Source organism: Equus quagga, unplaced genomic scaffold (assembly GCF_021613505.1).
Source record: "Equus quagga isolate Etosha38 unplaced genomic scaffold, UCLA_HA_Equagga_1.0 73442_RagTag, whole genome shotgun sequence".
NCBI lineage: Eukaryota > Metazoa > Chordata > Mammalia > Perissodactyla > Equidae > Equus > Equus quagga.
This window is the reverse complement of record NW_025802777.1, coordinates 282,510-296,072: the sequence shown is the minus strand read 5'-3', so window position 1 is coordinate 296,072 and position 13,563 is coordinate 282,510. Positions and strand designations below refer to the sequence as shown.

At 59.9% G+C, this 13,563-nt stretch overlaps 1 protein-coding gene across 4 annotated transcripts; it reads right to left on the bottom strand.

The window, feature by feature from the left end:
• Nucleotides 1-3,246: 3,246 nt before the first annotated feature.
• On the bottom strand, nucleotides 3,247-13,563 carry LOC124234339 (ICOS ligand-like). Of its 4 annotated transcripts, none has more exons than XM_046651671.1 (7): nucleotides 12,868-13,563; nucleotides 10,842-10,882; nucleotides 9,342-9,701; nucleotides 8,343-8,636; nucleotides 7,076-7,257; nucleotides 6,220-6,254; nucleotides 3,247-5,248 (listed from the first exon to the last, which is right to left on the bottom strand). In XM_046651671.1, exons 1-7 carry the CDS (start codon nucleotides 12,879-12,881, stop codon nucleotides 5,158-5,160), a joined length of 1,017 nt encoding a protein of 338 aa, XP_046507627.1. In that variant the 5' UTR covers nucleotides 12,882-13,563; the 3' UTR covers nucleotides 3,247-5,157. The 4 variants fall into 4 exon arrangements, with proteins under 4 accessions (XP_046507627.1, XP_046507628.1, XP_046507629.1 ...); XM_046651672.1 differs by having other exon boundaries at nucleotides 7,096-7,257; nucleotides 12,868-13,287; XM_046651673.1 differs by lacking the exon at nucleotides 6,220-6,254 and having other exon boundaries at nucleotides 12,868-13,290.

Here is a 13,563-nt window from a genome sequence, read left to right as displayed (position 1 = left end):
ATGGACAATCCTTCCCAAGTTCATGGGATCTCACTGTCCTTCAAGGCATGAAGTGCAGCTTTTCCCAGTCAGTCCCTGACCCCCGTTCCTGACCCTGGACAGCGCTGCCCCCTCATTGGCCCATTCCCATCTGGCCCCCTCAAGGGACAAACTAAATTTAGGAGGTGAGATAAGCTCTATTCCTTCCCGAAAGAGTCTGCTTAGACTCACAGGAAGTGATCTTTTTCAAATTTGGAGGTTTTATTGGAAGACGAGCAGAGAACTCCATCAGTTATGAAAGAAAAGCAGGGGGCTCCGGGATCATGACTGCAGGCCAGGAATAAACGGAACATTTTCCCAGAAGTCTGAGATGCCGCACACCCTTGTGCAAACAGCCCCAGCAGGTCGAGTAGTGGAGGGCAGATGTGGAAAGTCCCTCCCGATCTTGGGTGCAGGCTCCTGGGCAGGGGTGAGCAGGGTCGGAGGACTCTGTACCTTCCTGTGGGATCCTGCCCCATCCCCCTGCGTATCACGCTCGCTGACACCATCCCTCAAGGCGAGAGGGCCCCGGGCCCCTCAAAGCTGATGGCCTGTCCTGGTGTCCCTTACATGGACTGCACCACTTCCAGAAGACGAATTGCAGTATCTTGGAAGTCGGGACACGCCAGACCCTGGCTGCCTTCTTCCCGGCCAGGCCTGTTCCCCGAGACAGGCCCTGGATCTTGTTGGCGTGCCATGCATCGCTCGCGGCTAGGTGAGGGAAAAAGGCTAGGTTCAGGTGCTACAATTTCTACCACCCTCTTTTCTAGGAAGTGATTTTTTTTTTAAGTAACCTTTTCCCCTGTAATCTAAAGTGGGGCTCTCATGCTTCTTGATTCTGGAGTCTGGACTGAAATCTTCATTGGCGACTTTTCTCTCTGGGCCAAGGAGACGGCCGGTCTGCACGGATCGTGCTCCCTGTCAGCGGGCACCGGGGCCCTGCAGGGCAGGGGCGTTCGCAGCGATGCCCCGGCCTGGCTGACGGGGAGGGGCGAGGAAGCCACTGAGGACACAGTGCCTGATGTTGGGGCTAAACGGCAATTGCCGGACCTCGGTCCTCCAGAGCCTGGCGAGTCCTGGGCCTGAACCCTGTTGTTCTCATGGGGCCCCTGCCTGGCAGCCCTGGCCACACACTGCATCTTCCCCATCACACCTTCAGGGTCGGCCACCTCTCTTTCTAAGAACTCCCCCATCCCCCAGCATTGTCCTCCACCCCCGGCTTCCTCCCGCCTCGACTTGGCCCACGCCTGGCCTTCCTGAGACTGAAGACAGGCCGCGTCCAGAGGGCACATCCTTTAGGGGGCTGCCCATGCACCTGAAGGGGTCTGACCCAGTGGGGAGGGGGCACGGGCCCCAAGGAAGGCCCAGAGGAAGGTGGGGGTCCCCGGGGCTGCCCCTCCCCAGGCTGCGGCGCCAGTGGGCGGGCAGAGCCTGCCTCCTCTCCTCACCGTCACATGCTCGGGTGTTGACTCCAGCCCGACCCAAGTCCCACCGGTTCGAGGCTGGCTAAGAGCCGGGGGAGCTGGGGTCACGGTGAGGCTGACACGGGGCACCAGGGCCAGTGCCCAGTGCAGCGGGAACCACGGTCTCCTGCTGGGATACTGCGTGGGGAGATGCTCCCGCAGGGGCAGGACCTGACTAGCAGGGGTGGGCTGGGTTCACGTGGTGGGTGTTCCCTGGAGGGGAGGCGTGAATTGGGCTGTGTCCGTGCACAGTCATCCACGAGGGCGAACCCGGCAGGGCGGCACAGTGCCTGCAAGCTGTGGTTGAACAGTGTCCTAGAAACTCCGAACGTGGCTGTGTTTAGAAATAGGATCCCTGCAGATGTAATTAGTTATGGGGCGGTCACCCTGTGTCAGGGTGGGCCCTGAATCCAATGACTGGTGTCCTGTAAGAGGAGGAGAGGACACAGACGGAGGACAGCACAGAGACCGAGGGGTGTAGCCCCACGCCAAAGGTCACTTGGAGCCACCAGAAGCTGCCGGAGACACGGCAGGGTCCTCCCTCCCTCAGGGTGTCCACCCCAGAGGAAACCAGCCCCACCGACACCTTGACCTTGGACCTCCAGCCTCCAGACTGTGACAGAGTGGGTTCCTGGCATTCTGGGCAGCCCAGGGCCCTCGCGGCTCACAGCCTCTGCAGCGGGTGTGTCCCCAGCGCCCTGCCTGGCCCCGTCACTGCACACATGGCACACACGCCCTCCCTGTCCGGGGCCCTGGGCTCCTGGGCCCAGCAGCCTTCTGCGTAGCATTTGCTGAGTTGTGGTGTCTGCTCCTGTCCCCTCATGGTGGTTTTTTTGGGTTCAGGGAGATGTCGGCGGGGGGCCCTCCCTGGGTCTGCTGAGAGCAGGGGTCTTCACTGTCCCCTCGTCCCGCACCTGGGTCCACTCGTTTGGGACATTTTGAACCACACGTGTGGAAGTGTGCTCTCCGGGAAACTGCTCCTTCATCAGTCCTCGGTTCCCCAGGTCACCCCGCTGCCTCTCGGAGCGCAGACCCCACTGCCTTTTGGGCGACCACGCCCCCCCTCACAGCCCCGTCCCTGCCTGGGGAACCCCCACTCGGGTGTGACACGGCAGCCTTGGGCACCTGCTCCAGGCTGACCTCGGGGTCAGGAGGCCCCAGAACATGTGGCAATGAATCACACTCTCAGGGCGGAGCCCGGTGCTCGGACCACAGCCCGAGTGGTGGGGTGGGGACAGGGAGGACATGGAGGAGGACAGTGGGCTCCAGCCTCTGACCGAGGGTGTCAGACCCAGGGGCTGTGCTGGGTGGGAAGGAGGCTGACGACCCTGACCTGGAACATCCCAGGCCTGGCCCTGTCAACCATGAGTCACCTCTCCTGTGCCACAGCCAGCCGTGGGCAGGAACCACCGTGTCAGGCGGCAGTGCTCCCGAGGCCCAGAGCAATGGGGACAGGAGGGAGGAGATCCACTCGCCCTGCCCCCCATGGGCAAGTGCCCTCACCCTGGGACCACCGACTTGTGGGTGGCATGCTTCTCTGCCATGGGCCATCCTGTGCCAGCGGCCTCTACCCAGTGGAGGCCAGCAGCGACCCCCAAATGGGACAACCCAAAATGTCTCAGACTTGCCCAGCGTCCCCTGGACGACAGAACCGCCTCTGGGTGAGAACCACTGGGGCAGAGGCAGGTGCCCCAGACCAGTAGTGAGGATGAACTGAGATGACCGGGCACCACCCGCTGTGCTGACTGAAGCCACTGGACATAGGCACAGCTTATACCTGTATTTGCTTATGTCAGTTTTCTGAAACAGATGTCAAAATATTGGCATTCAGCCTGCCTGCAACACAGCATATGGAGTGAACAGCGGTTGCTCAGGCTGGAAGGGCGAAGGGTACCTGTGTAAGCCTCGCAGACACCAAAGTGCATTGCGGTCCCCTCTAGAGGCACGCCCGTCTTCCCCAGACCCAAGGCCCCTGGAGGGGCACGCTGGAGCAGTGAGGGAGAGGGAGCCAGGCCACGAGGGTCCATTGGGACCAGTGGGAAGATGATGACTCAGTGTGGAGAGCACGGCCTCAGCCACCCCGAGGGTCTCCAGGGGCCGCTCAGGGTCTGCGGGGGATGGCAGGCCAGGCCTTGAGGCTGCAGGGTGGTGCAGGACCCTCGGCCCAGGCTTGGGGTGGGGTGGGGCGTGTGTCCTGGCGTCAGGCACCCCAAGCGGCTCCTTGGGCTTCTTCGCTCCAGATGCCAGTTGGCAACATTTCTGTCCTTTTAGAAACAACGAGCGTCTTCTAATGCTTTCACGTTAAAAGTCTGGGTACCTCCCTCATCACACTCATCTAAAAGCCGTGTGAGGGCTTTCTGGTACAAAAACAGATAGACAATTTCCTATAGCAGTATTGAACTCTGCTTCCCCATGGACGCCCGTCCTCACTTTGGCTCCAAATCTGGGTCTAGGATGTACGCCTTACATGGTGTCAGTGCTGCCTGACCCCGGGCGGAACAATAGGCCCCATTCCCCTGGGGCTGCACACCTGGGTACCCAGAGCCTCCTCTGCAGAACCTGCTGGAAAGGTCAAACTGCTAGGTCCACTCTAGGCACCAACATGGAAACTGCCCGGGGAGGGTCAGGGCCACGGGCCGCACACCTGTGTGGACTTGGGCCACTGTCCGGCTCCCATCACCTGGGGGGCCTGCTGGGCTCCGAGGACCCCGGCATTTGAGTCAGAGGCCACCATTCGACCGTGCAGGTTTTGGGAGGAGGTCAGGCGGGGGGCTGTGGGCGACCAGCGCAGAGAGTGGCAAGGAGCTGCCCGCCCCGCGCTCGGGAGGACCTACTGACTCACTCTGAGAGGCCGCTGGGGGCGTGCCCTCTCCAGCCACATCGTGGCCACCCTGAAGGACATCGATGGTCACATGTCCAAGCCCGTGTCCCCTGGAGGTGCGTGTCCTCGGTCCTGTCCGGGCAGTGTTTCTGCTTCTCCCGCGGCAGAGCCGAGCGCCCGAGAGGCTCCTGTGTCCCGTGTAGGTGGGGCCCGGCGGCAGACTCTCTTCTCGAGAAACCTCATTGTGCTTTTTAGGAGGGAAACCTAGCTTTTGACCAAAACCAACAAGTTCCCAGTGAATTCCGGGGGAGTCTTCCAGGGGTTTTTCGGTGTTGACCATTTCCTGCATTTGGGACACACCCACGTGCACAGACACGTGGGTTCCTGCCCTCAGGGTGGGGTGGGGTCCTCATGGCAGAATCACAGTGAGCCCCTGCATTTCCGTCTCCCAAAATGCCCGAGTGACCTCCACCCAGCAGAAGTCGTCCTGGAAGAGGGTGGGTGCCCCTATTCTTCTTTGCAAACGGGACGTGCTTCCTCCAGTCTCAGAAACCCCTGTCCCCTGGCCGTGTCTGGGATCCTGAGAAGAGTTTCACGGCTTGTGGGGAGGAGCCGTCCCAGGCCCCTTTCCCCTTCTGGGTTCAGCAGCGAAGGCGAGGAGCCCACTCCCTTGGGACATGCGTGTCCCAGAGCTGTGGACCCTTTAGAAAGGGTCTCATTCTGGTATCAGGACACCATGCAGCATGTCCCCCCTGCACTCAGGCGTGGTCCTTCCAGGAGAAGCCCCTGCATGTCCCCTCCAGGCCGCAGAGGCTCCAGGTCCATGAAGTCCCCTTTTGTCACCAGACACCCGAGTCAATTCTCAAGCTGCCGTCCGACGTCCCCCCGCGGCATCTCACAGAAGCCCTGTCCACATCTCGGGGGGTGAGTTCTCGTCACATGCGGTCTTGGAAGGAGAGAAGAAGGGAGACGGATGAGCCCTGGGCCTGCTCACCTCTGTTTGGGGGGCAGAGGTGGGGTGCTCAGGACTCAGGACGGTGAAAACCGAGGCTGAAGCCTCAGAAGCAGCTGCCTGTGAGCAGTGCACAGCGCCTGACTCCGCAGGAACAGGCCAGCCCAGATGTCTGAGCGAGCCGTGCCCCAGAGTCACCCAAAATGGGCTCACGCGGGCCTGGGGAGTGCATCTCCCGCAGCAAGTCAGTCAGCGTGACCTAGCTGCACAGGTGGGACCACTTGTGGTGGGTGCTGTGGGCCAGGCACTGTGCTGCAGGTTGTGCACACCTCAGGCCCCCCCTCCCCAGGAGGACTCCTGCTCATAGGTGGAGAAATGGGGCTCAGAGAGGTGCGGTCACTTGCCTAAGGAGTGGAGCCGGACCAGCCTGACTGCAAAGCCCTGGCCCCTAGCAGCCCAAGACACCTGCTGCTGGAAACCGGGGACCCCGTGTGAATGTTTCCCCAAATCAGGATGAGAATCACATCGACCTTTGCTCCCAGGACTGTGGGGTGCGTGCCTCTGCCAGGAGACACCAGCTAACTGCTCTATTACAAGGACGTGGTATCTGGACTCGCTGGAGTCCCCTGCAGGGAGGGGCGCACGGAGGCAGTGAGGATGGAGAATGGAAGCTGGGTGGAGGTGCCCGGGGGTCAGCGTCCCAGGCTCTGTGTGTGTTCGGAATGTCTGTATGTCAGTGGGTATACACAAGGACAGGACCCATGCCAAAGGGAGCCAGTAGGAAATACCCTAAGCCTCACTGGGGGTTTCACCGAGTCTCTGAAAATGGAAACATCTATTTCCTGGTCATCAAGTATTGCTCGTGCCAAAAGGCAAACAGCAGAGGAAGCCAAGAGCCAGGCTGGCCGGGGCCCCGTAACCAGCCCGCTTTCTCCACAAGCCTCCTCCCCTCTTGGCAAACTCACCGGTGAGCTCCTACCTGGGCCTCGCTGCCAGGCACCTGCAGAGCAAACCACAAATGCTCAGGATGGGCAGCAAAGGCAGGGAGGGGCCCCTCTAAAGACCCCAGCGCCCCCAGTGCAGGGAGACCCTTTAAGACACTCTGCGGCCTGGCCAGATTGGCAGTGGGGCCGAGGGTGGGGGAAGTATTTCTGGGATGATGGAATTGGCAACACACTGGAAACTCCAGGACGGGACGTGGAAACTTCCTTCCATCGGGGAGGGCTCCAGCGGTGAGCTACCTCAATCCAGCAGCAACTGGTCCATTTATCCAGGCGCTGCCCTTGTCCCCACCCTCCCAGGGGCCCAGGAAGAGCCCTACTTTGTATTAGGACCCTTGGGGATGCCCACCGACCTCTGCCCCCAGGCCAGCCCTGCAGGCCTGTCTTGTGACACGGGGTCGTCACCGTGTCCACATTCTGGGCTCTTCTGCCTCCACTGTGAGTTCTGCTACTTTGGTTTACAATCAAAACCCAGACTCAATGGATCTGTCTTTGGGTTTGGCTGGGGTTGGACAGACAGCCTTTGTTAGGATTGATGGCGGCTAAGCTCCCACAGCAATGAAGTGCGTCCTCACGTCTAAAGTCGGAGTCCGTCATTCCCATCCCACCCCTGGAAGCCAGGCCGTTTCAGGAATGTGCAGCCTGAGGCGTCAGGGCTTCCAAGCCACATCCTGGAGCTAGGGGGCTGCTGACGCTCACGAATGTTAACGCCGTTAAAACTGCCTTCGTAAGAAAGCAGCATCTTGAGGAGCTTGTAAACAGGGCTTTGCTTTGAAAAAGGCAAACGCTCACACTGACAGAAGAAACATCCGCCATCTACCTCGCGCGCCCGTCGGGTACCTGTGCCGCTTCTCCCGGGGCACCTGCTCCTGCACATCCAGCCTGTGGCCACGGCCACAGCCACGGCCAGGATGGCCAGGATGCTGAACAGGGCTCTGTTTCTCTCCTCGTGGGTCTCGGTGGGTTTCTCTGTGATGCTGTCCTTGGTCCCAGTGAGCATTTCTATGAGAAAGAGGAAAACAACCCAAGACTTAAAGGGGAAGGAGGAAGGGGGTCTCTTTCCATCCTGAAGAAGGGAGCACTGGACATAGCCATTCCAAAGAGCTGCCCTGGCATCACGCTGTGAACCCCAAAACGGAGAAGGGTTCTCACTTCAGGGGGAGCCTTCGTCTCTCCAGGGGTCTCAGTCTCCCCACCTGCCTGTGTGGCTGTGATCCCAGCCTAAACCTCCACGCCTGGGGAGGGGTGTGCAGCATCAGACTCATCTGACTTTTAAAATTTAACCGAATTTAATTTTTTTCTAGCTTTATTGCTGGCTTTTAAAAAAAAAAAATCAAGGTGGAATTCACATAAAATTCACCTTTTTAAAGCGAAAATTGAGTGGCATTTAGTACATTCACAGTGTAGTGCACCCATAACCATTGCCTAGTTCCAGAACTTTTCATCACCCCAAAAGGAACCTCCACACTCATCAGCAGTCACTCCCCGTCCCCGCCCCCAGCCCCCGGCCACCTCTAAGAGGCTTTTTGTCTGTACAGGTTTACCTACTCGGAACACTTCACATCAAAGGAATCACGATGTGGGACCTCTGCGTCTGGCTGCTCTGACTAGGACAATGTTTTCACGGTTCATCCACGTTGTGGCGTGTGTCTGCCCTGCATTCCTTTCTGCGGCTGAACGCTATTCCACCACGTGGACGGACCACATTGTGTTTACTCCTTTACCCGACCCCGGGCACGGCTTCTTTCCACCTTTTGGCGATTGTGAATGGTGCTGCCATGAGTGCTCACGTACAAGCATTTGTTTGGGTCTCGTTTTCAATTCTCTGAGGCACACACCTAGGAGTGGGATTGCTGAATCACATGGAAACCCTACATTTAACTTTTGAGGAGCTGCCAGACTGTCCTCCCCAGCGGCCGCACCATTTTACATCCCACCTGCAGTGCAGGAGAGGTTATGTGAGGGTCCTGCTGGCGGCACCCCCTTGCTGCAGCAGGCGGGGCCCACAGACTCCATCCCAGAGGCCCCTCGCCTCCCACTTCCACCTGTCATCTCAGCAGCGGCGGTGCAGACCCCGGGGACCTCACCTGTCTGGCTGCTGACGGTCAGGTTTTGGTGCAGAAGCACGTTCTCTATGCAGCAGCCAACGTTCACGTTGGGGCTCCACTGGATCTTCAGGATGCTGACCACATCGTACAAGCCCCTCTCGTTCAAGGAGACCGTGTTGTTCTGCAGGGCCTCGTCCAGCAGGCTGTTGTCCGTCTTGTTGATCCAGTAGACATTCGGCCTTGGATAGCCATTTGTAGACGTGCACGTAAAGGTGAGCTCCTTGTCCTGGGAGGGGGCGCTGGGGATGCTGACCACGGGCATGCTGTAGTTGGCTGCAGGGGAGAGAAACGGGCAGTGAGGGACCCCAGGTTGTGAAGGTCAGAAATGGAGGGGTAGACGGCACCGAAGGCCAGGCTACAGGGAGGTGGCCCATTGTGCCCCTGACCCTGGTGGAGAGGCAGGACCAGGGCTGTGGTCTGGGCAGTGGGCACAGACCATTGGAGTCCCCCCCTTCACCCTCAGCAAGAGGCTCCTGAGCCCGGCGGGCAGTGACTGGAAGCTGCTTCCCTCTCCAAGAAGGTCGGCCTCATCTGAATCTAGTGACACAGAGACTCTGTAATTCATCTGAAACAGACACAGCCCGTCTCTCCTCTGCACGGGGCCCCGAGCAAGCGGGCTGAGCAACTTTAACTTTCTTCCTAAATTCTGATCTCATTTAGTGCCTTATAGCGCGCTCTCTCCCAATTTCATTAAAAAAAAAATCCAGTTGGAGTTGAATTGGAGAGTTGGAGGCAAAGATAGCCAGATGAGGGCTTCTTCTGAAACAGGCCGCCTGAGGTTACGGAAACCTCGCTTATGAGCCGAACAATTTTTTAACCAGTTCACCTTCACACACAGTTCAGCAGAAGCCCGCTACGAGAGATAGGATTTTCTTTATGGGAAAAAACAGGTGACTGAGCCAGAAAAAGGGTCTTAGGAATCTTTTTCCAGGATGTAAGGCTGGGATGAAATCCGTTCTGTCAGCCGCACGGCCTTACCTGCCACGTTCAGCGTGATCACAACTTGCAAAATCTCCATCGGTCCTAAGGATTTCCTGAACACCAGGCATTTAAACTTCTGGGCATCTTGGGGGGTGACATTGGACAAAAGCAGAGAGAAGTCTCCCTGTTTCATGCCTTCCAGCGACAGCCGGGCCCGGTGCCGGTAGTGGTCATCGTGGTGGCCGGTGGAGCTGTTCCCAGAGAGGTAGTAAGCGACCACGGTTTCCTGTTGGCCAGGGACACTGATTTGCCAATAAACAAAAAGGTCACTTAAATCAAAGCTGTTTTTTTCTGGGTAAATGCAGGTGAGATTGACGTTGCTGCCGACCATCGCTCTGACTTCTTTTTCTTGAACATCTGCAACGATTCAAAAAGTACAAAATTTGCTTTCAGAGGGTGGCTCCTGGCTTCAAACTCACTCTACAGGGGGTCGGGTAGGTAGCTTCTTGGTTGCAAGACTCAAACACTAAGTCTGACTCATTTCTGCAGAAAAGGCATGTATAAAGACGCACACAGGGAGCCGGCCCTGACGGCCTCGTGCTTAAAGTTCCATCACAGTCCACTTTGGTGGCCTGGGTTTAGTTCCTGGGCACAGAACCACACCACTCATTTGTCAGTGGCCATGCTGTGACCGGGGCCCACATAGAAGGACTAGAAAGACATACAGCTAGGATAGACAACTATGTACTGAGGCTCTGGGGAGGGGAAAAATACACGTAGCAATGCAATCATATTTTAGAAATTCAGACACCTACAATAAGCTGCCCCAACGTATCGTCCGATGTTATTTCCTATCATATGTAGGAGGCTAGCATTGGGATAAGTGGGGGCCTGGGCCCCTCTGCACTATTTTTGCTATTTCTTGGGAGTTTAGAATGAATTCAAAATAAAAAGGTTTTCTTTAAAGTTCAGCGTTTGAAAGAAAACATCAGTTTCTCAACAACAGCATTATAATGCCATCTGCACTACGTCTGAAAAGGCTCATGTAACGTATCAGTGGTTTGACCATCGCACAGCCACTTAAATGCCTGCAGGGAAGGTGGCCGTGTCCCCTGACCCTGCCACCCTCAGGGATGGAGGGCCCCGCAAGGCCTGGGTCTTGGCTGCAGTGCCGCATCCCTGCTCTGTGCTCTTCTGGAAGCTGGTGGCTTTGGGGGCTCCCCAGGGCTGACTGGGACGAAGGTGCCGGGAGAAACAGGAAGCCCCGGGCTCCTGGCTCATCTGGAAAGCGGAGGGGCTGACACGCGTGGGAGGAAGTGCATTCTACCTACGCCAAACACAACATAAAACAGGACTCCCGGGTCTGGACAGCCTTCCCCTTTGTGGCCTTCAGTCCCCCACGTCACCCCGGAGCTGGGGGCCCGGCTGTTTCCTAAGGGCCCTGTGGTGAGGAGCCTGCTGACGTCAGCATCCTGTGGTCCTCACTGCTCAGACTGGAAGGCCTGGAAAGCTGTCTCGCTGCTGCTCACACCCAGGAAGAGCTCCGTCTGAACTTACCAGCTTGCAGGCCGCTGAACAGCAGTAGCAGCAGTCTGAGACTGGAAGAAACAACCAGAAACGCAGATGAGTCCCACTGGCAGGCTGCTGCTCCCGGGCAGGAGCCGGGTCCACCCACACGGAAATGTGACACATCCACAGCCAGCCAGCCCCTCGGCCTAGGCCCCCTGGGAGCTGAGGGAAGGGAGCCAGGACCACGTCCTCCCGGCCCGGCACAGCACGTCCCTAGGGGTTGGCAGCCCTGCACCAGGCCAGCTCCTGAGTTAAGCAGCCCCCACCCCCTGTAAAACAATGATGAGAGTGTGATGATAAAAGGTGGCCATGGCCTTCCACTCCCTGGTGGCCCAGCCTCACAGGGGATGCATTCCAAGAAACTCTATAAAATCGGGAAAAAACACTTTCAAGGTATTTATATCCAAAGCTTCATCTAAATTTGGAGAGTCAGAGAAGATCTAAGACAACCGATGGCAGGGGCAGGTGAGCTGCGGGACTACCCTCTGGAGGAACATGATCATTCTGAAACCCAAGCTGACGGCTCCTCCCGAGCTGCCGGAGGCCAGCAAACCCCTCTCGTGACTTCCCAGGCTCCTAGCAGCCTCAGTTTGGGAGGCTCTGCGCCCTGCATGCCTCCGCCTAGCCAGCCCCTCCAGCAGGCCTCCCAGGATGCCATGTCCCCTGAGCTCTGGACCCACAGAAACCTTGCTCTGCCCCCACAGCTGTCATGTGAGTCTGCATGGAGGCACATCCCATGCAGGCAACATCGGGCATGCACTGCTGTCCTGCCTATGCCAAGCAGGGCCACCAGGGGGTCGCCCACACACCAGAGAGGCCACAGCCTGCCAGTGGGCGTGGCCTCTCTCACTGTCCCCGTTGGGGCCACCATTTCTGCTTGAAGGGATGGCTTCCAAAACCTCCACCTAGTCTTAACCCCACCAGCCGTCTTTCCCACAGCCAGAGCAACCTTCCAAAATACAAAGCTGTGAAAACCCTTCTGTGGCCGGCTTTGGTCTCCTATGGCGCCCACCCAGTGGGTGCTCACCAGGCCCACTGTGTCTCTGGTCAGGGTCCAGGGAGCACGTGCCCTTCAGGGCCTCTGGGGGCTTTCTGGAGGGCACCAGCATCTGCTCTGGGCTCTAGCAGGGAGAACAGTTTGGCTGCTCCCCAGGTACCGCCCCTTTGGCCCTCCTCCCACCCTGCTGTCATGTCTGGCCCCGTCCCACCCTCCACCCTGGCCCCCACTACCCAGGCCCCTGCCCCTGGCTCTGGGTGTGGACGGCTGTGATAGTCTAGTAGTTTTATTTTCCTCTCTTAGGGAACAGTGTTAACTACCTCTATTTCTAACTGGGAAGACTGGGCATGGGGACCCAAGTGTGGGCAGGCTTTTGGGCTGTGTGGGTGGGACATATAGGGATGGAGTGCCTCACCAGCTCATCAAGGGGGACACAGGCTGTCCCCCCTACAACATGCCCTGAAGGGGATATTTTGGCAAAACGTTGGGAGCAAAGCCGTCAACCACCCCCTCAGGCCGGGAGGAAGCCAGGAGCCCTGGGCTGGCCCAGGCAGTTCGGCTCTGCTGATGCGGGAGGGGGGAATCCCAGATGAGCAGGGGCGAGGGGGGGGGGGGGGGGGGGGGGGGGGGGGGGGGGGGGGGGGGAGGGGGTAGTGAGCATGTGTGCGGTGCGTCTTGCCTCCTTCCAGCTTTCGCTCTTTCCCTTCCCTTCGCAGGGACCCCGCCCCCAAGCACACCTACGCCCTGCGGTCCACCCCCACGGCCCGGCCCTCCCCGCGCCTTCCCCTGGGCGGATGCCACCTGCCGGCAGGTGACCGCGTCGCCCGCCCGTCCCGCCCGATGTCGCTCCGCTCCCTGGCGGCCGACCCTCCGAGCGGACTCCCCGCCGCCGCCCCGCCAGCTGAGCGGGGACCCCGGCCGCGGACAGCAGGGCGCGCTGGGCCCCAGCCCCGGCCCGACCGCGGCGCCCCCGCGGCTCCCACCGCTCCCGCCCGGCCCGTCCGCCCGCGCGCTCACCTTCTCAGCCACATGGTGGGAGCGGAGAACTCGGAGCGCGGGAGACCTCAGGCCGCGGCAGCCCTCGGGCCCGGCAGACCTCCAGGCGCGGGAGCCCAGCGCCCGCCGCGTGCCCGCCTAGACTGAGCGCTCGGCCGGACCCGGCGCAAGAGCTGGCCCCGGCCCCGCCCCGGCCGCCGCGCCCCGCCCCGCCCCCGGCCCAGTTCCTCCCGGGCCCCGGCCGCGGGCGGGTGCGGCGCGGCGGAAGCTCGGCCGCTGGGAGCCTGCGCGGCCCACGGGGCCAGTCGGGGGCCTGAGCGCCGGAGGTGCCCCGGGACGTTGCGGGGGCGATGGTACCGGGGAGGAGGGCGGCCCGGAGTGCTGCGGCTGGGCTGGCGCAGCTGCAGGGGCCGTGAGGGGCCAAGTGATGCCCCCAAGGTGGCGCAGGGCGTCCGCGCCCCGCAGCGCCCTGGCTCCGCCCGCCCCCTGCGCCCCGCCAATGCGGCCGCGCGCCCCTGCCCCGGGCGGGCGGGGCTGTGTCGGGACCTCCAGGTCTTCTGTAAAGCGAGCGCTGCAGGACTGCTGAGGAACGAATGAATGAAGTGGGGGAGGAGGGGAGGCAGGCAGGTCCCACCTTCTAGTCCAGCCTTGGGTCTCCCCCGACAACTTTGTTCTCCTGTCCTTTACGGGGTCCTGGGCCACATGCTGCGGCATATT